The 21,651-nt window shown below is 36.4% G+C and overlaps 2 protein-coding genes, 2 non-coding genes and 2 pseudogenes across 4 annotated transcripts; 2 read left to right on the plus strand and 4 right to left on the minus strand.

The window, feature by feature from the left end:
• Positions 1–947: 947 nt before the first annotated feature.
• LOC148930574 (zinc finger BED domain-containing protein RICESLEEPER 2-like) lies at positions 948–2,318 on the minus strand (annotated as a pseudogene).
• Positions 2,319–5,647: 3,329 nt separating this feature from the next.
• LOC125211387 (uncharacterized) lies at positions 5,648–9,182 on the minus strand. Its single transcript, XM_048111150.2, has 9 exons — positions 8,508–9,182; positions 8,190–8,427; positions 8,031–8,105; positions 7,900–7,950; positions 7,665–7,817; positions 7,465–7,599; positions 6,881–7,049; positions 6,286–6,359; positions 5,648–6,208 (listed from the first exon to the last, which is right to left on the minus strand). The coding sequence occupies exons 5-9, from the start codon at positions 7,779–7,781 to the stop codon at positions 5,831–5,833; spliced, it is 873 nt and encodes a 290-aa protein (XP_047967107.2). The 5' UTR covers positions 7,782–7,817; positions 7,900–7,950; positions 8,031–8,105; positions 8,190–8,427; positions 8,508–9,182; the 3' UTR covers positions 5,648–5,830.
• On the minus strand, positions 8,227–8,890 carry LOC148930575 (uncharacterized). The gene is made up of 3 exons (XM_089066532.1): positions 8,864–8,890; positions 8,530–8,688; positions 8,227–8,427 (listed from the first exon to the last, which is right to left on the minus strand). Exons 1-3 carry the CDS (start codon positions 8,888–8,890, stop codon positions 8,227–8,229), a joined length of 387 nt encoding a protein of 128 aa, XP_088922658.1.
• A 3,620-nt stretch (positions 9,183–12,802) lies between the features above and the next one.
• On the plus strand, positions 12,803–14,305 carry LOC125211203 (protein DECREASED SIZE EXCLUSION LIMIT 1 pseudogene; annotated as a pseudogene).
• A 465-nt stretch (positions 14,306–14,770) lies between these two features.
• TRNAE-UUC (transfer RNA glutamic acid (anticodon UUC)) lies at positions 14,771–14,842 on the minus strand. Its single transcript has one exon. It is a non-coding gene; the product is annotated as a tRNA-Glu (tRNA).
• A 6,049-nt stretch (positions 14,843–20,891) lies between these two features.
• On the plus strand, positions 20,892–20,996 carry LOC125217310 (U6 spliceosomal RNA). Its single transcript, XR_007175722.1, has one exon. It is a non-coding gene; the product is annotated as a U6 spliceosomal RNA (small nuclear RNA).
• The last annotated feature ends 655 nt before the right edge of the window (positions 20,997–21,651 follow it).

The following is a 21,651-nucleotide window of genomic DNA, read 5'->3' on the forward strand; positions in this document are numbered from 1 at the left end:
TCATCTCTATCCCTGGAAATTTATCACTTATTTTCATTTTCGTTCGTCTCTGAAAATTTGTCACCTTTCACTTTTACTATTTTTGATAGTCTCACGTTCCATTAACTTATTTCCACTCACATTTTATTACTCCATCCGTTCTAGGGGTGGGTAGGTAAGGTATACCTTACCGAAACCACCATACCGTATACCTTACCGTAAACACGGTATGCGAAAAAGTCATACCTTTACCTTACCAAAATTTTCGGCATACCGAACTTCGGTATACCTTATTTTCGGTATGATGAATTTCAATACCGATACCGTACCTCATTTTCGGTATACCGTACCGAAGTTCGGTATACCTTACTTTTGCGGTATACCAGAGTTTTACGTTATATTGAACTACGATATGACATACCAAAATCTCAGTATTTTGCAAATAATTCTAAATACAAAAACAATGAAAATAATATTTCAAAATACTTAGAAAACATCCAATTTAATAAAACTCAAACATATTCAAATAATGTTAAAAAAACTGCAACAATTAAACTTCAAATCACACAACGTTCAATATCATATCAAAACATAAAGTAGTAGTATCTTAATATCATCTTCATTTCTTGCAGTCTCTATTGTCCTTCAATTTCTCATCATAAACCTGCATTTGTAAAGTTTAAACAATTTTCAGTAAACTAAATTATTAACTCAATAAACCATATGAAATATATACTACTTGCCACAATCTAAATAGACTTAGATGCGTAAATAACAAACAAACCACATAAACACATAACTCTTTTTAAAAATGAACATTAAAATCATGATTCACAATTTTTAACTATAGCCAATAAAATTACATAGATCCAATTTAAGAATGAAAAGTTAAAGAGCTTTAACATATATACGTATTTAGTAAAGATTAAATTCTGACCTCCGTTCATGGTATATTATTGTGTGTTGGATCAATTAGCAGATAAAAGTGGATCCCCCAGCAACTGTTCATCTTCTTGGCTCAAGTTTGCATCTACAAAAACCATCAATGCATTTTTATATATATAATATATATGTAAGAAAAGAAAAATTAATAAGGTATATTAAAAAAACACTTACTCTTTTCAATATCTTCAATTTCTCGATACAAATCAAGATCATCGTCGGTTGGATCCTTATATAAGCTGAAATCATCTGCCTTGAGCCAATCATTGGTACACACCAATGCCTCCACCATTTTTGGACTCAAACTAGTTCTAAAAGGATCCACAACCCTTTTACCCAAGCTAAAAGCAGATTCACTAGCAACCGTTGAGCTTGGAATTGCAAAGATATCCTTTGCGATGAGTGAAAGGATTGGATACTTAGTTCCATTTACTTTCCACCAATCCAAAAGATTAAAAGAAAGATTAGACCGCTGCTCCATCTCATCGGCTAGGTACTTATCTACTTCGTTGGATATTTGTTTAAGCTGATCTTGAGAAACTTCTTCTTGCACTCCACTATAAATATCATCAAAAAGATGCAAACCACATTGGTCAATGGTGTCATTATCGTCTGCATGTTCAAGGAGCGGCCTCTGGGTGGACAACGTATCATTCACCCCTTTATACTCTACCCACAAAGTTATCAAATCATTTTTGAATCGGTCACATAACTCTTGAAGCTCTTGTTCATCCACTCTGCTCTTAACTCTTAATTTCTTAACGCTAACTTTTAGCGTTTTAAGCTTGTTCCTCGGATCTAGGACATTGGCAATAAAAATCAACGGATTCATTTTATTCCAATCCCCCCAATATTTGTCAAATTTGACCTTCATTGCTTTTGCAACCTTTGAAAGAGTAAGATCCGAATCATCATGACACTTTTTCTCGATCTCAATTTGTATAGCAAACATTGAAAGTGAAATCAAATGAGATGTCGGAGTTTTTGATGCACTTAACTCTAAAGTAGCAACATAGAAATTTTTGAGGAAGTGTACAAATGCTTTTGCATTCTCCCAATCCTCTGCATTTGGAGGCCCCATCCTTTCTTTACCCTTTTCATCTTTGTCGCGAAAGTATTTCATAAATGGAACCCATTCCTCGGCCATCCTTTCAAATACCCTTCTATACTTCAATGCAACGTCAAGCATTTTATAGGTTGAATTCCACCTAGTTTTCACATCCATGGGTACCGTTGACACACTAGAAAACTTGGCTAATATCGCAAACTCCCTAAATTTGTTCAACCTAGAAGGAGAAGAATGAAGAAACACAACTGCATTCCTAATAGACTTAATTGAATAATTGAGCTCTTTCAAGCCATCCTTAACAATTAAGTTCAGTATATGACAAGCACATCTCAAGTGCAAATATTTCCCATCAAACATCAATGTTTTTTCAATTCTCATTCTTCTTTTCAAGTAATCAATCGCACTGTCATTGGAAGATACATTATCAACTACAATCGAAAATACTTTTTCTATCCCCCATTCCCTCAAACAAACCTCAATCATCTTGCCAATTTCTTCCCCTACATGACTTGTGATTTTTGAAAAGTTAATTATTCTCTTGTGCAACTTCCAATCACTATCTAAAAAGTGGGCTGTAATGACCATATAATTTATGTTTTGAATCGAAGTCCAAGTATCAGTGGTAATGCTCACCCTTAATCCATTAAGCACATTTTGAATCTTCTTCTTCTCCTCTAAAAATAAAGTATAAATCATACCTGCAACTTTCTTTCGATCAGGAATTCGAAATCTCGGTTGTGCTTCATGCAGCAGAGCAACAAATCCCTTCCCTTCAACAGCTCGAAAGGATACTTCATCTATAATAACATATTCAGTGAGCTTCAGTTCACACTTTTTCTGATTAAAAGTGTGAGCAACTATTTGACTTCGTTGCCCCATAGTCTCATTCGTCAACATGGTTTGACCTTTCTCACAAGAGCCATCATATAACGGACACTTCTTACACCTCTTCACTAAATGATTTTTCAATCCGCTAGTACTCCCACTAACAGCTGGTATTTCGGTTTTGCAATAGTTGCATATTCCTATTTGTTGTGTCGTGCCATTACTCAATTTCCTTGTTGCTTTTACACAGTGATCCCAATATGGGCTTCCGCTTTTTCTTTTAGAAGGCAGAGGAGGTTTTTCTACCGAATCTTCTAGTGCTCGCTTTCGACTTGTACCATCATCATTTGTTGAATTATCGGGTGTCTTTGGTGGTTCAGATTCCTTCCTGAAAAAATAACAACAAACAATATTGTTTTAATTAAGCTATGATCGGTAACTAAACTGAACTATGAGAAATAATTACCTACATTAAATGATGAGAAAATAAGAACAATATGACCTACTGATGCAAATTTTGACACATGGAAATACATGTATCATTCATAAATAAATTTTTTTCTACTATTTATTCTATTCTTGGTATTAGCAGAGGAGTAAAAAATGATAATGATATACTTGTATAGGATAATAACGAGATTTTTGTATTCATAGAAATAATTAAATAGAAGTAAGAAACGTATAATCTGTCACCACTAAAAGTTGGAATAAGAAAAAAGTAAAATAAATACTCCATGTTTCTATTGCAGCACCAACTATTAATTAAATTTTGAGTACAATTTATATTTCTCGTTTATTCGCAGCTATGATTCATATTCATGTAATCCATGTATTGAGAATGCAGATTAGGCAACTGCTTAATATCTACGAAGAGAAATTAGTCTCAGTTATGGGCAGTTTATGCATAATGATAATACACAAAAATTTAAATAAATAAACTACAATCTTTAACAGAAAAGATACGATACCTTGACTGACAAGAGCGGGAAGGGTCGATGATAGCGAGTTGTGAAGATGGATCCATGATGTAAGATCCAAACTCCGAAGAATGAAAGGAGTAAGACTCTCTTGCAGCGTGAATGTATATCAGAATATGAGATTGCAGGAGGAAGATGGTAGATTAGGGTTTAATGGTTGTCAATTATAATATATACGTAGTACTTATTTAACTAAAGTCATATATTTGTTTGAAAAGATTTGATTTCTACATGTAAAAGATATGTAGAATTGTGAATTATAATATATACTAGGTACTTATTTAACTAAAATCATATACTGTATTTGTTTGAAAAGATTTGATTTCTACATGTAAAGATTTGATTTCTTTGGTATGAATTTACTTGATATAATTTAAGCATATATATTTATATCGGTATATACCATATTTTCGATATATACCTAAAATTACGGTATATACCTAAAATAACGGTATATACCATATTTTCGGTATACCCCGGTATACCCCGGTATATGAAAATTCATACCGTTACCCTACCGAAATAAATCGATAAGGTATCATACCTTACCGAAAATTGCGGTATACCGAAAATTCGGTATTTTCGGTATTTTTTCGGTACGATAAGGGCGGTATTTCGGTATTTCGGTATTTTTACCCAGCCCTAATCCGTTCCAATAAATATGAAACATTTGGGTTTCGGCACATGATTTTATGTAGTGTTGTTTTGTAAGTTAATGAAGAGAGATGAAAAAGTAGAGAAAGTATTGTTTCTATTTAGTAAAAGTTTAATTTTTAATGAGACAAATAAAAAATGAAATCGTTTCATTTTTTATAGGACAGATGGAGTATTAAACTAAGTAGGACCCGTATGCCACTAACATTTTCAACTCACTTTCTATTATATTTTTTTAAACCAGCATCGGGTTAAATGATAACAAATTATAAGGTTCTGAGGGAGTATTTGTTTTTGCTTTATTTGTGGAGGGTGATATACAAAATAATTTTCGTTTTAGCCTAAAATGTAAGCACATTATTTAGAGTTCTTTAAATTTGATTTGGATTGTATGAAGGAGTATATATTCTAAAACAGGTTAAGGTATATACACAACAATAACATCATCGATGATGTTTGGTTTTGTTGTTATTTGGATAATGGTTAAGTATGTTTGTCAATCATAGCTTTGAACATTTTTGAATTTGTGAAAAAAATGGATTCAACCCTGTAGAGAATTGAAAGCTTTAATCGGAGATTGTTTGAGTATCAATTGCAGAAGGAATGAATTTCATTAACTGCTCAAGATTGAGCTGAAGATCTGTACACAACTAAGAAAGGGAAAACGAGATTAACCATATCTAAAACAGAATTTAGGTATTTAAACACATTGAACTCAACGCCTATTTAGATCCTAGGACTGAGATCTAATCCATCAACTAATCTTCTATCCTACAGCTGCTGTGCATCTTGAGATAAGTTGCACCCCCTTACTTAGTTTCTCCAATAGTTGAGCTTAATTCCAGCTGAGCAATCACATTCACAAACCCTTTTTCTCTCAACAATATTGCATATCTCCATTGAATTGGTAACATTTCGACTACCAATTATAGTAAATAAGTGTGACTGTTCCATTTATAAACCAAATAAATTTTCACGGGAGAATATTTTTTTGATTTGTAATCTATCTATCTATACATCTACAAAGGAGAGTTTTGTAGATATTTACGAGAATATCATTTAATGAGAAAAATTATATTAATCTAATTAAAACTGTTTTTAACGAATTTGTAGAGTTTCAGTTTTTAATGGATATTATTCAGGCAAAACTTATGAATTTTTTTTTTTTTTTAAAGAAAGCCTCTCAGCAGTCATCATTATGCATTAACCAAAGCAACTGATTAATCTCCACTAGACTAGACATAACATCTGCTGAAACGGATGTAGCTATGGTTGAGTGCATAGTCGATAATTCTTTTGTCATTTACTAAAGTATACTGTGTGCTTGAGGCTATTAAAGCGGCATACACATCTTTTTGGAGGGTTTTGAGCTATAGTCATCAATTCAATCAACAACATCGCTGCTAAAAAGCTTGAACCCAGCAACATCTCCAACTAGTTTCCTCCACAGATGAGAATTCCCCCACACATGTGAACGCAGCCGATGATCTCGTTGGCTTGTAGAGGAGCATCGGGAGCATGAAGTCGAACCACAGCGTTTATGTCTCGGAAAAAAGGCAGCATCGCAGCAAAGAAGCCACACAAGATCACGTATAGAGACCGAAGAATAATCCTCAGGATCAAGTTCCTTGTAGAGAACACACCCTTGTTCACATCCCTCATCCGATATGAGGCTTTTGAGGATGTTCGCATTGGATTTGTTGCCAAACACCCAATATCTGGAGATTAGGCCTTTTAGCATCTTCCTTGTTGCTGGTGGAGCCTGCATTCCTCGTTGAAGACTAACAATTATACATAAACGTCATAATTTCCACATCATTACAAACAAGATAATCCCACCTGTATTTCAGGTAGTATGCCATTCTCGGAAGGCTCTAAAGAGTAGTCCCTCCGTGGCGTCTTCTTGGAGATGGCTGCAAACAGAAAACAGATTCTTCTTCACCTTCTTTTATGAGACAGGGCTAACATGAAGAAGGTGACAAAACTAGGTTAATTAATGTGCCTGAGCGAATGGAAGCTCGGGAGAGAAGGATCATAACTATCGGAGAGAGGTTCGAATACATGATCTACAAAGAATCAAGGCAACAATACTTTAAAAAGTAGTGGTGGCATTCCCCGGCAAGAAGAATAGCTCCGATGCTGAACCTATAACAGCTCAAATTGATACAATATACGATAGAGTATTTCTCGAATCTTATTCAACCAAAATTAAGTAGAATTCCATCTTATTAAACTATGGATTACATATACTACCTTTATCTATGTTAATCCTAAAACATCAAACTTCAAATCCACAGTAATTCATTATACCAACCTAACAACATAATTCACAACAACAATAGGTAGCATTTGCAATAATTTAGATGGATATCATTATTCATAATTAAGACTAGAAATCATAAAAAATGAGTGAAAAAGGCGTGATTTAGTTTACCTAAGACGTCGGCAGCGAGTTCGCAGAAGCGGCCGGACTTCTCACAGTGGTCGAGGACCAAAGACATGGGATAGTAGGCATAAAAGGCTATAAGACCCATGGAGGTGAGGGCAGCGGTGGTGAGGTGGAAGGCAGCGTGCAGCACGAAGGCAGGCTCCGAGTGTTGTTGCTGCGGTGTGAAGGGATCAAGAAAGATACGTGTGGGAAATGTGAACGCATTTTTGCTACATTATAACTACTTGCTATGTTTGTTTTGATTTGATCATGCGACTACAACATTACTTTATTAATACAGCTTTTGGTTGCATCCATTAATTTTGTGTTTTGGTTTGTTATCTATCTAATCTCACATTTTTAGTCAAAACACAAAAGTTAAAAAAAAAATAATCATTTAATTGGGAAAACAGAAACTCAAAGTACCAAAGTTGAACATCATTCTTAAACATCAGTCTTGATGTTTTCCTAATTATCTTTGTTTTTTTCTGCCAAATTATTGTTTCTTATACACAAATCAAGAATCGAAGTTATTGCAACTTTACACTTGAACTAATCAAACCTTCCTCATCTGCACAAATCAAGAATACCTTCCACTTGAGCGAAATGAGCGCAGTGATAGTACAATTGTTGAAGAGAAGGAAAGACGAGGAAGGCCGCTTTGGCTTGTCCGGATCAACAGTCTTCTCCTCGTTCTTCTTCTTCTGGCGACTCACTTTCTCTTTCTGCATACCAATATATAATAAACATTTGAAGTGAATAATCAGCGTGGCCTCAAATCAAGCAATACCTTGATCAAAGTTTCAGTTTTCCCTTTCTTTTTGAGCAATTGCTTAGCTTCTTGCTTCTGGAGATCTTTCTTGAGGTTAGCAGCTTCTTCTTCCTTCTTCTGTTTGTAAACTTCCATCTCTTCCGCATATTGTTCCTTGTTTTGCAATGCTATCTAGAAAAATCATCAAGCCGAAATACCCAATTTAGAAACCACATTCATCATTCAAATGAAATTTCAGCCACCAAAAACTGACCTCTTCATAGGGGGCATTCTGTTATATCAGTCATGTTCTTCCACTCCTCACCTGTTATTCCAGTTCAGTTCAGCCCTAATCACATTCAACAACCCTAAGATTTTAAAATTATTAGCCCTAACTATGTATACCTCCAAGACATTCTTGTTTTCGCTCATTCGAGAAGATGAAGTGGATGCTTCGGCTTCAAAGGATCTTTCTCCTTCCTGTCCCAAACACAACAGCAGCATCAACAAATGAATTTCTACTACTTATGCAAAAACCAACTGAAAATTAGAGTTATTTTTTACTTTGTTTTCTTGTTCTTCTCTTTCTCTGCCTCCTGCTTCAACTGCAGGTACTGTTCGAGCAGCTCCATTGCAGTCTTGTGCTTCTTCCATCGTTGCCTGCAATCTTCAAATAGGCCTCCTTCTCAGCTTGGTATCTCTCTTCATAAGGCTTCTTCTCTTCCGCGGTGACAGATTTCCATTTTGCACCCAGAAGATTCGACATGGCCTTGAAATCAGCATCTGGATTAGCTTCCTTCACCTATTAACACCAGAAGATGAGTCTATCGAGTTTCCAGATTCAAAGTAAGAGACGAAACGGCGCAATTGAATGAATCATACCTCATTCCACTGGTCTTTGCACCACAGGACGTAAGGAGGAGATGGCTCCTTCTTCCCGGCAACAAGCGATGTACTTGAACGCTTTGAACTCCAAGCTTTGGTAGGTCGCCAAGGCGGCACTAATGATATCGAGCTCGCTCTTGCCGTTCCCCGCCACCCGCTCTTCCTGTTGGAAGTACCCCTGGAATTTACCGATTGTCTCGTTGCATCTGAAGATGCAATTGCGCACCCCTCCGGCCGGGTTTCATTGTAAAGACGAGTGATGCGCCACCAATACGTATCCCCGGTTTGGTTCGTGCCAACGTCCGGATCTTCGGAGACTGCCAAGTAGGCTTTGAACATCGTCATCATCTCACCCAGAGTATACGGGGTGCGGGTGCCATGAGTAGGAGGAGTAGGAGTAGGAATAGAAGTAGGAGTAGGAGTAGAGCTGCTGCTCCCTCCCGATCCGGGTTCGGGTGCCCGGAGACATTTTGGTCGTCCACCGGGTAAGGACGGTAGCCACCCGGAAATTGCGAACCTTGGGTTTGAGGAGGGGCCGTAAATTGCGCTTCCGGACTAGGGATTGAGTCGGAGTCGAACCAATCGTGGTTCCAACCGCGATTGCCGGAGGGGTGATCGCCGGAGCCGGACATTGTGTAGTGTGGTGGGAATTTAGATGAGAGAATTGAGAACAAAGATGAGAGAATGTAGATGATATAATAGATGAGAATGTGATTTTTTTGTGTTGAAGTGGAGATATTTATAGATGAAAATGTGTATTTTGGGGGAAAAAATTGAAAAATAAATTAAAAGTGGGTAGAAAACAGATATAATTTTTTGGGAAGTGGGAAAATATATATTTTTTATTTAAAAACATTTTTTTAAATAAATTTCGATTTTTTTAAAAAAATTTGAACATGTCGTTGGCCAATCAGAACACGCCACGTAAGGGTGCTCAGCGGCACGGACGTACTCTTAGCTAAGAGCAGCACCGTGCCGCTGGCACGGACGGACGGTCGGAGTTTTGAGCACCGCTGCGGATGCTCTAAACAATTTTATCAAATCTTTAATTAAAAAAGTTTATTGATATTTATTTTATATTGTATAAATATTCTTATCTTCTCTATTACTTTACCAATTTTATATTAATTCATATGCAATATCAATTGCTCGTATATTTACGTAATGGAGGGGGTAACAAATTTGTTCATAACCAAGAAGGCAAATTAAAATTAAAGTAAAGGCCAAAATTGGTCCTGAACATATAGTCATTTTACGATTTTGGTCCTAAACTTTATCTTTTGGATTTTTTGGTCCTGCACATTTCAAATCGGAACACAATTGGTCCTCCGTCAATAATTCCGTTACTTTTATAACAGTCAACGGATTTAACTCAATTTTGACCAAATTATACTGTTAATTCTTATTTTTAATTAGTGACTAAAAAATTAAGGTTTTCGATTTCTGCCAAATTAAGGTTTTCAATTTCTGCCAAATATCCTCCCCCACCACCGCCGCCCTCCGCCTCTTCTTCCATGACTGCTCTCGTGCAAGATCTTCTATGTTATGCTGAAATCTGAAACATCAATGCAAAAAGCAAACACATACATATCAATATCAAATAAGTATATGAAGTTGCATCACAAAACAAAATAAGAGAATCCGTAAGAGGAGAAGTTTTTGCATTTGTAGATTTTTTTGCAAGGAGCTTGAAGTTTTGATGGATGTAGAAGCAATATTTTTTGGATACAGATTCATTTTCATTACTGCAAGACACTAATCATTTTAGAATTTGCAGATATCACAGTTGAAGGAACTACTGGAGCTATTTTCTAAACACAGTTGAGAAATTGAATGTGAAAGAAGAGTAAAACAGAGGGGTTGGGAATAGATGAAGAGTAAGAACTGTAAGAACTTCAATGCCGCCGACGAAGCAGTCGTGGAAGAAGAGGCGGAGGGCGGCGGTGGTGGGGGAGGATATTTGGCAGAAATTGAAAACCTTAATTATTTGGCAGAAATTGAAAACCTTAATTAAAACCTTAATTTTTAAGTCAATAATTAAAAATCGGTATTAACTGTATAATTTAGTCAAAATTGAGTTAAATCCGGTGACTGTTATAAAATTAACGGAATTATTAACGGAGGACTAATTGTGATCCGATTTGAAATATGCAAGACCAAAAAATTCAAAAGATAAAGTTTAGGATCAAAATTATAAAATGGTCATATGTCCAGGACTAGTTTGGGCCTTTACTCTTAAAATTAACTGCAAAAATATTATAGAATGTTTTTGCAGCAATTAAAATGTTTTATTATATTGTAGAATGTTGTGCAAAAGCTTGCATCAATTGCTCTTATTCTCTAAACTACCACACATTATTTTAAAAAATTATAATACGCCACTTTGTATTACTCCTAAATCTGACATGTCATATAATTCCTTATATAAGTGTGAATATTTATTTTTTCAGATTTATAAATTCACTTACATAGATATGGTTGCCTACTAATTCAACAATAATCCTCCATTTTTTTTTTTGGATAGAAAGCCTCCTACTTTTTTATTGATTTCATCAAATTAAAGTAAGTTGTAAATAGATAGATAAATTAATGTATATGGATAATGAGTTAGAGAGAAAATTTTATAAATGGAAATGAGATATTTTTATTGTACATATTTAAAAAAAGAAAGTGTCTTTATTTTTACGAGACGGATAAAATATTAAATATTTTTGCTGAGTAAATATAGGACGAAAATTGAAATGATTACATATTTGTGTTCTCATTTAGCTTACTAATTAATTCAAATAAAACTTCAATTTTGACCCAAATAAAAACAATTTAAATTCTTTATCACAATTCTAATTTAGACTCAAATAAAAAGTAAAGTAAAAATATATAAATTTAATTACAAAGAAGAACTTAAATTAAAATATATCTATAAATATATAAAATGGGAGTTTTGGAAATAATTAGATGAATGCCATTGATAATGTAAAAAGATTATTCTAATATACTTACTATATTATTAAATTTAATTTTTCATGATTAACTACCCACTAATGACATTCATTGCCACTTATCCACTAACCTATTAACTTCATGGACGTTTAGTAACTATGATTTAGATTTAATAGGTCCTATACAATTCAAACATTTAAGAGGACAATGATTTCAAAAAAAACCATAAAATAAATTAATGTGATTATTTGGTTTTATTATTTGATGGTTGATATATTTTTTTATGCCATCTTGCAGGACATTATTCATCTTCTAAGGTTGTTCGGATTCCTTCAACGTCCCTTGGCATAGCTGATTTCAACGTTGAGAGCTCCCAAGAGCAAGGAAGGGTATGCTACCATTGGAGGTGGTTCGCCTCTGCGTAGAATTACTGATGAGCAGGTATTGCGGTTTCATAAAAAAATTTGGTTTCTCCCTTTTGCATTTCCATGATTCAATCGTGGCATGGTTGATTCGGGTTCACAGCAATGTTTCCTTCATTTTTGCAACGCAGGTTAAGAAACAGACCGTTTAGAAAGAGTATTTTCAGTATATATGTACCTATTTAAGAGTTGCATTTTTCTTCCTGTAGGTTTTAAAGAGTCAGTCGATTGTGGATGAGTATTCACATTCCTCGATTACTTGGCTGGAGGATATGAGCTAAATTTTATGGTTTCTATTGATTTCACTGGTGTACCTTCAGTCTATGCTAACCATGCTTCCTCATATTCAACTTACATATTTTTCAACTTTTCTTCCCTTCTATTTGGTTGTGTCAATGTATGATTAAAGCCTTAAAGGATTGGCTTTTACTAACGGAGTTGGTTTCTCTTTGATTGAGTGGTCTGATCATTAGATATAAAATATGCTACTATGATTGTGTGTAGATATATAATTGATTTAAATGATATGTAATTTGTGTGTAATTTTTAGTTATAAGGTTATATGAGTTTTTATTGGTACAATAAATTGTTATGGTATAAATTTGTGGTTTTAGAACTTGAAATAATAATATTAGTTCTCATTCGGTATATGTGTTTTTTTCCCCTTTTGTTTGAGTTTATAATAATTGTTTTTTATTTTATATATTTATGATTTCAGATTTCATACAATGATATTTTTATGAATTTAATCATTTACAATATAAAATAAGTATAAATAAAAGAAAATGGGTCGTGCATCGCACGTGGGTGATAGTTAGTTTATATAAAGTCGAATAAAAATAGTCCAAATTAAAACCTACTAATTTTTAAAACATAAATATAACACCCATTCAGAATTCTATATATTAATAAATGTTACCTAATCATAAAATCCAACACAAATAAACCCAAAAATTAAAATTCTGTAGAAACCCTAGGTGAAAAAGCCCCAAATCGGCACTGCACGCACACTCCATCTCCCTCTTTCTCTCTCAATCGGCGGAATTGACTCGTGTTAAGAGTCGCAGCCCTCGCCCCTCGCAGATTTCTTCTCATCTTTCTCTCTAATTGAATTTAAATATTGTAATTTTGTATTGTAATTTGTTTGTGTGTTGGTTGTTTGTATATACAGAGATTTTTCTACGCTCTGGCTATGGCTATTCTACACCAAGGCTGCAGCTTTATTCCTTGAAGATTGTAATACAGCTATTATTTTACTCAATTCCGGGTTTTATCTATGAAGCGTGGTATCTTTAGTGGTTGTAGCCATGCTGTTTGACATATTGCCTCAGAGAGAAAGAAGAAAAATGAGCAAGCGGCCTCCTCCCGATCCCGTGGCTGTTCTCCGAGGCCACCGCGCTTCTGTTACAGATGTTTGCTTCCATCCAGTCAAGAACAACATCCTTTTCAGTGGATCCACCGACGGGGAGCTGAGAATTTGGGACACGTTGCAGCGTAGGACCATTTCATCATCATGGGTTCACACCGCAGCTCATGGCATCATCAGCATTGCTGCTGCTGGGGAGAACAGACTGATTACTCAAGGAAGGGATGGAGCTATCAAGCTCCAGAAGCCCTCTCACCACGATCAATACCAATTCGTATCACTTCTGCAAGCTCTCTGTTTTCGACAAGCCCCATGCTGAAGCTGAGGTTGGCTCGGAGACTGGAGGGCGTAATTATGTTGCCACAGCTGGGGAAGACTTGTCTGTGGTTGAGATTTGGGATGTTAACACTGCTGAAAAGCTTGTGAAGCTGCTGCCTCTGATCTCAGTGGATCGTTCTGCAAAGTTGAGAGGAATGTGCATGGCTATCGGAGCCTTTTTGCCATCCGAGTCAGAGGTTTATGCACACGTTGTTGCTGGGTTCGAGGATGGATCAATGGTGTTATGGGATTTGAGAAATCCTTCCTTGCCGGTGACTAGTGTGAAATTCCACTCGGAGGCAGTTCTAAGCTTGTCTATTGACAGTTGGTGTGGAGGAGGGGTTTCGGGATCTGCTGATGAGAAAATTGTGACGTTTAGCTTGAATCCTTCGATGGGATCGTGTTTGGTCAAGAAAGAAGTTATTTTGGAGAGACCCGGTATCTCAGGGACCTCGATAAGGCCAGATGGTAAGATTTTCGCCACAGCTGGGTGGGATCACAGGGTGAGGATACATGACTATCGGAAAGGGAATGCGTTGGCTATACTGAAATACCATCACGCAATTTGCAATGCTGTCACATTTTCAACTGATGGCTTCATCTTCAGAAGATGCCACTATAGCGTTATGGGAGCTTTATCCTCCTACAAATTGACATTATAATGTGTAAGCCTACATTTATAAGATTGTAGTGTTCTATGGTTTATTTTGGTCATACAATAATTGAAAAAAATGTCCAAATTATTATAATCGACAATTGCAGGTTAAACAAAAAAAAGTTCTTGCAATTTGCCTTATTTATTTTCTTGTAAAAAGACGTTTTACACATGTATATAGATTAAAGCTATAGAGAAGAAAGAGTGAAGAAAAATCCAGCATCACAAATCCCCCAATTGTAATCAGATCTCTCTGGCTCAAAATAGATAAACTCACATTTGATCTTATGAATTCCAGCTTTGATCACATTTATCAAATTTGTATACCTTTATGGCAAAGTCTTTACAATCTCTGCGTTAGATTATGTGACTTTGTTATTCTTAACTTACTCCTTTTATACGAGAAGTATTAGTATTTGTTTTATCTGAATATTGTTAAAAAAAATTTGCATGCATTAGCTGTGAAACCTTTTCAGCTTTAAATTAGGTAATTTAAATTCTATTTTTCCCAATATATTAGTAACTTTTTTTCTCAAAAAAGGGAAAAAAAAACAAAAAGTTCCGTTGCCGGGAATCGAACCCGGGTCTCCTGGGTGAAAGCCAGATATCCTAACCGCTGGACGACAACGGATTCTTGAGAAATGAAAAGCTTTAAATTTAGTCAACCTATAATATTGAAATTGATGTAACTTGGATTATATTTATATGTTCTTTTTATATCACCACGATATAGCTCGATATATTTTCAATAATTTCTATAATAAAATAATTGATAAAGAAGGAAATCTAAGCAAAAAAAATAATTAATAATAATAATAATAAATTTGGGCCATTAATGTGGTGAAGTATTAGTAAACTACTCACATTTCCAATCATAAACTACAACATGATTGAACTTACAACAACATACATTTATAGTTGTATATGGTCTCACCATTTCAAAAAATTCCATCATATCACAAACAAAAACTTTCTTGATCCACACTATCATCATAATGGAACATATTCAATCACATTTCTTGATCTTCATGAGATGATGAGATCTCAGCAACTGAGAAAGTCTGGGATCATAGGACATGTGGTGTTCACATTTCTTGATCTTCATGAGATGATGAGATCTCAGCAACTGAGAAAGTCTGGGATCATAGGACATGTGGTGTCCAATGACGGTTTGAGTGACGATGAAACGGATATTTAAATATATGCAGCAGTGATCCTTTTTTTGTGACTGCAATATTAAATTTGAAGAGTTTGCTACAGCCGATTCGAACTTCTAACTCTTGACATCATAGATTAATCTTGATATCTCAAATTTTAAATGTGTTATGAATTGAAATTTTTTTAAATTTAAAAATGTAGTGTGTGGGATTTGTTTTTTTTCCTACATAATTCATTCATATGTTAAGAAGGAAATTGTTTAAAGAGGAAACCATATACTCCTACTATAATGGGCTCATAAAGCCCAAAACTATCATTCTGGCCCAGTTTAGTGGTTTCTAATCTCATCCCACATCGAAACTACAACAATAGATTACGCAGATTATATACAGCGGAGCAAGAGGAGAGTGTGTCCCTTCGGGGACATCCGATAAAATTGGAACGATACTGTGAAACACGGATCACCAATTGCAACGAACACAAACAGAAATCAAGCACAAGAATCAAAAGACACAGCACATACGTGGTTCGGCCAATGAAGCCTACATCCACGGGAGAACTCGAGCACTTTGTATTGATATTGAAATGAGGATTACAGATGTACAAGAACTGAAATTTCACACAGAACTTTTCACAAACACAAGCTGACCACAACTGAAACTCGACAGAGAATCAACTAACCTATGCGATGTGAGAACACCTAGAACCGAGCTGTACTTTCCGATCACTAAGATCACCCCACAGCCTTCTTCTCCGACTGAATCTTGAACCAGCTCTCGAAGGTGTATCACTCACTGAATGTGTGTAATTTCTCTCTTAACCTCTCGTCACTCTTCTAGAATGGGTATTTATACTCAGCCCCAAAATAGAAAAAAATCATGAGCTATAATCAGATGCAACGCGCCCTCACATACACCTCACTTATTTAATTGATGTTGTGAGACGCACAAAGCTAACAAATCTCCACCTCGTATCAAAACATCAATAACCTGCTGTCCTGATCCTCCAATTCCACGCTCCTTCATTTCCTAAGAACATTCACCAACTCCAAGCAATAGATGAACTTTGAAGCTGGTATCACCTTTGTCAATGCATCTGCTGGATTATGCTCAGTAGCAATCTTCTTAATCTCTATCATTCCCTTTCCAACCTCATCTCGGATGAAATGCAAACGCACATCAATGTGCTTGCTTCTATCATGGAACGTCTGATGCTTGGATAGGCAAATCGCACTGCTGCTATCACAATTAATCACAACCTTTTTCTGCATCAATCCCAGATCTGCCAAAATTCCTTTTAACCAGAAACTTTCTTTCACCGCATCTGTTAAGGCAATATATTCAGCCTCGGTCGTAGACAAAGCCACTACAGATTGCAAGTTCGACTTCCAAGTCACAGCTGCTCCAAACAAAGTGAATATGTACCCGGTCTGAGACTTTCTATTGTCACGATTTGAAGCGTAGTCTGAATCGCAATATCCTTCCAAGCAATCTCTGGTGTGATCTACACTTCCCTTGTACATGATTCCATAGTCTCTTGTTCCACCAAGATATCTCAATAACCATTTTAAAGCTTGCCAGTGCACTTTCCCCGGATTGCTCATATACCTGCTGGTAATGCTCACTGCATGAGCAAGGTCGGGCCTAGTGCATATCATCACGTACATGACACTTCCAATAATGCTGGCATAGGGTAATTTATCCATTTGCTCCACCTCTTCTCTAGATTTAGGATTCTGCTCAGCTGACAGTTGAAACTGCTGCCCCAATGGTGTAGAGACTGTTCTTGACTCGTTCATCTGAAATTTCTTGAGTACTTTATCAATGTAATTCTGCTGACTCAACCATAGTACCCTTCTCTTCCTATCTCTGACGATATCAATACCCAAAATCCTCTTGGCCTCTCCCAAATCTTTCATTTCAAATCTGCATTTGAGATCATGTTTCACTTTCTGAATCTCATTGATATCAGATCCTGTTACCAACATGTCGTCTACATATAGGAGCAGAAAGGCTACTGATTTTCCTTCTCTTTCCTTTATGTATACGCAGCTATCATATTTAGAACTTACAAATCCAATTTTCTTCATATGCTCATCGAATTGGATGTTCCACTGCCTGCTGGACTGTTTCAGTCCATAGATGCTTCTTTTCAGTAAGCATACTTTCTCCTCATCTCCTGGTTTTATAAACCCCTCTGGCTGTTCCATGAATATACTCTCCTCCAGCTCTCCGTGTAAGAAAGCCGTTTTTACATCCATTTGATGTAATTCCCAATCATTCTGTGCAACCAAGGCCATGAGCAATCTGATGGAACTGTGCTTCACCACCGGGGAGAATATCTCGCTGTAATCGATTCCTTCCCTCTGATTGTACCCCTTAGCCACCAACCTGGCCTTGTATCTGATTCTGTTATCCTCCGACGCTTCAACTTTCTTTTTGAATATCCACTTGCATCCAATCAATTTCTGCATCACTTTCCTTGTAACTAGAATCCATGTTTTGTTCTTCAACAAGGAGTCAATCTCATCTTGCATAGCTTTAATCCATCTGTCTCTGTCTCTACTCTTGACTGCTTCTTTGTAAGTTCCAGGCTCAGTAGACTCTACCTCCTCTGCTGCACAGAAAGCATAATATACCAGGCTTGAATTACTGTACCTTGCTGGTTTCTTAATGTTTGCTCTCCTTTCTCTGTCTCTTGCTAGCTGGTAGTTTTCCAGATTCTCTTGTGTTGGAGCATCCTGGTCATCATCATCATCACTGACTTCATGGACTTGTTGCTCAGAGTCAGATGTGTTAACATCTTCATTATGCTGCTGAATTTCAAAATCTTCCAACAGCTCCACCTCAACTGGTGTTTCTATTCTATCTGATGTTCCACCTCTATCTGCTTGTTTATAGGGCATTTCTTGCTCTCTGAAAATCACATCCCGGCTAATCACCACCTTCTGATTCCCTGGTTCCATAGACCACAACCTATACCCTTTTACACCCTTCTGGTAACCGAGCAAGACACATTTCAGTGCCCTTGGCTGGAGCTTGCCTTGTCTGATATGTGAGTAGGCTCTGCATCCGAAAGGTTTGAGCATAGTGTAATTACCATGATGTCCAAACCATCTGAAATCAGGCGTTTGATGATCAATAGCTGTTGCAGGACATTTATTTATCAAGACCACTGCTGTTGCAGCTGCTTCTCCCCAAAACTTTGGAGGCATTCCAGATGAGATTAGCATACATCTAACCCTTTCAAGGATTGTTCTATTGGCTCTCTCGGCCACTCCATTCTGTTGTGGATTATTTGGTACGGTCCTGTGCCTTTTAATTCCCTTGAGTTTGCAGAAATCATCGAATTCATGAGAAAGGAACTCCAACCCGTTATCTGTTCTGAGACACTTTAGAACTGACCCTTTCTCCACCTCAACCTCTGTACACCATTCTCTAAATTTGCTGAAGGCTTCAGACTTGTCTTTCATGATGTATAGCCAAATTTTCCTTGAATAGTCATCCACAACCGACAAGAAATATCTACATCCACCCACTGAAACAGTCTGAGCTGGCCCCCATATGTCACTATGAGCATAGTCTAGTGTTGAGGATGATGTGTGCTTTCCAGTAGGATACACCAACTTTTTACTTTTGCCAAGGACACAGACCTCACAATCTCTGGAGATCATTCTGAAATCAGCCTCTATTATTCCTCCTTTAATGAGCTGATTTATTCCATCCTTCGAAACATGCCCGAGCCTGAGGTGCCAAATCTCTGGATCTATTTTCTTCACCACATTGACTTCATCAATGACTACTACAGCCTGCAGATAATATAAACTATACCTGCGCTTAGCTTCCATGACCACATCAGATCCTTTCATCACTTTCATGATGCCATCAGAAGACAGGAAAGAGCAACCCTTCCTTTCAAGAGCTCCTAAGGAGATTAAATTTCTTTTTATTTCAGGGATATACCTGACTTCAGTGAGGATTTTCAGAGAGCCATCCTTCATTCTCAGTTTGATATCTCCCATCCCTATGACTCTGCAGATCTGATTATTTCCTAGAAGTACCGATCCAGTAGACTGCTTCATGTTGTTGAACCACTCAAGCTTGGGACACATATGGAAGCTACATCCACTATCCATTATCCATGACTCATTGATGTCAAAATCTGCTATATTGAGAGCTTGTGCAGTCTCAACATCTTGAGCAATATCTGCATTGTTCTCCCCAGCTGCTTCCTCTTCTTTCTTTCTTTTCCATGAATAACAATTCTTTTTCAAGTGCCCCGGCTTCTTGCAATAATGGCATGATCTAGTTTCCTTTTCTTCCTTTTTCTCAGGTTTTCCTTTCTTCTGCCACTTCTTCTTCCCAGCTTTCTTGTCCCCAGATTTTACATTGAGAACTTCACCCGCTTGATCCAGCGGTTTCGCAACAGAGACCTTCTGAAATTCCTTTGCTTTCAAGGCTGTTAGAACTTCTTCATAGGTGAGAGAACTATCTCTTCCATATAGGATGGCATCCTTGAGTTGATCAAAACTCTTGGGAAGGGCATTAAGGAGCATGATAGCCTTATCTTCATCCTTTATCTCCCCATCTACACTTTCTAAATCATCCACAGCTTTCATAAAATCATCAAGTTGCTCCATAATTCCTTTCCCTTCAAGAAACTTGATAGAATACAGTCTCTGTTTCAAGAATAATCTGTTGGCTAGTGATTTCGTCATGTAGATCGACTCGAGCTTTTTCCAAACGGCAGATGGTGTCTTTTCTTTACACACCTCTCTTAAAACTCGATCTCCAAGACTTAGCATCAACGCGCTATGCGCTCTGTCCATCATATCCATCTTCTTGACCACGGCTTTATCCTCAAGATTAGCCGTTTTATCCGGCTCCTCATACTTCATCGCTTCCCAGAGCCCTTGCTGTACTAACGTAGCTCTCATTTTCACCTTCCAAAGCCCAAAATCATTCTTACCCGTAAACTTCTCGAAATCAAATCGAGTAGCAGCCATCGTCAATCTTGCGCACTCAATTCCCACAGACGGCGCCAATTTGTGAAACACGGATCACCAATTGCAACGAACACAAACAGAAATCAAGCACAAGAATCAAAAGACACAGCACATACGTGGTTCGGCCAATGAAGCCTACATCCACGGGAGAACTCGAGCACTTTGTATTGATATTGAAATGAGGATTACAGATGTACAAGAACTGAAATTTCACACAGAACTTTTCACAAACACAAGCTGACCACAACTGAAACTCGACAGAGAATCAACTAACCTATGCGATGTGAGAACACCTAGAACCGAGCTGTACTTTCCGATCACTAAGATCACCCCACAGCCTTCTTCTCCGACTGAATCTTGAACCAGCTCTCGAAGGTGTATCACTCACTGAATGTGTGTAATTTCTCTCTTAACCTCTCGTCACTCTTCTAGAATGGGTATTTATACTCAGCCCCAAAATAGAAAAAAATCATGAGCTATAATCAGATGCAACGCGCCCTCACATACACCTCACTTATTTAATTGATGTTGTGAGACGCACAAAGCTAACAGATACAGAGAAGATTAGCATGGCCCCTGCGCAAGGATGACACGCATAAATCGAGAAATGGTCCAAAATTTTTTAATATTGTTTATTCACTTCTCTTCTTTTCTTTTCTTTTATATTAGTATGGTTATTTTATTTTATTTTTATTGAATACCTTTTTTATTTTATAATATTATTTTTGGGACTAAAACCCTAATTTTTTGGACTTCAAACTCTAAAAACTAGTAAGCTCTTGTATCTCAAATATTTTATTTGTACATGTTCATATCTGTATCTTGTATAGATATAAGTTTCCAGTTTTTTGTACATTAGATACTAGTATAGTATTTTACTTAGTACATACGTCCATTGTACTTATCATTTTGATTTCATTATTTTAACAGAAAGACAAAATTGTGATAAATAGGTCACATATATAATATAATCACAAAAATATCATTATTTATTTCAAAAAGTGCAGAAGAAACAAGATATTACGTAATTTAATATGCAATTAACTCATGAATAATATTTTTAAAATTATATAGCTATAATATAGTACTGTAACATAAACTATTTATTTCTTTCATACAGCCTTCACTATTTTCACAACTCTTATCATAAATTTGTTCATATGTAAAGTGCACTTTCATTTAATTCGAATCTCTTATAAGTCTCATTAAAATAGTCCTTGTATTTTTGTAATTTTTTAATTTCTAATAAGGCGAAGTCATTTTTCACAAACAATATT

Source organism: Salvia hispanica, chromosome 3 (genome assembly GCF_029641045.1).
Source record: "Salvia hispanica isolate PSC_SH4W2 chromosome 3, Shi_PSC_v1, whole genome shotgun sequence".
Taxonomy (NCBI): domain Eukaryota; kingdom Viridiplantae; phylum Streptophyta; class Magnoliopsida; order Lamiales; family Lamiaceae; genus Salvia; species Salvia hispanica.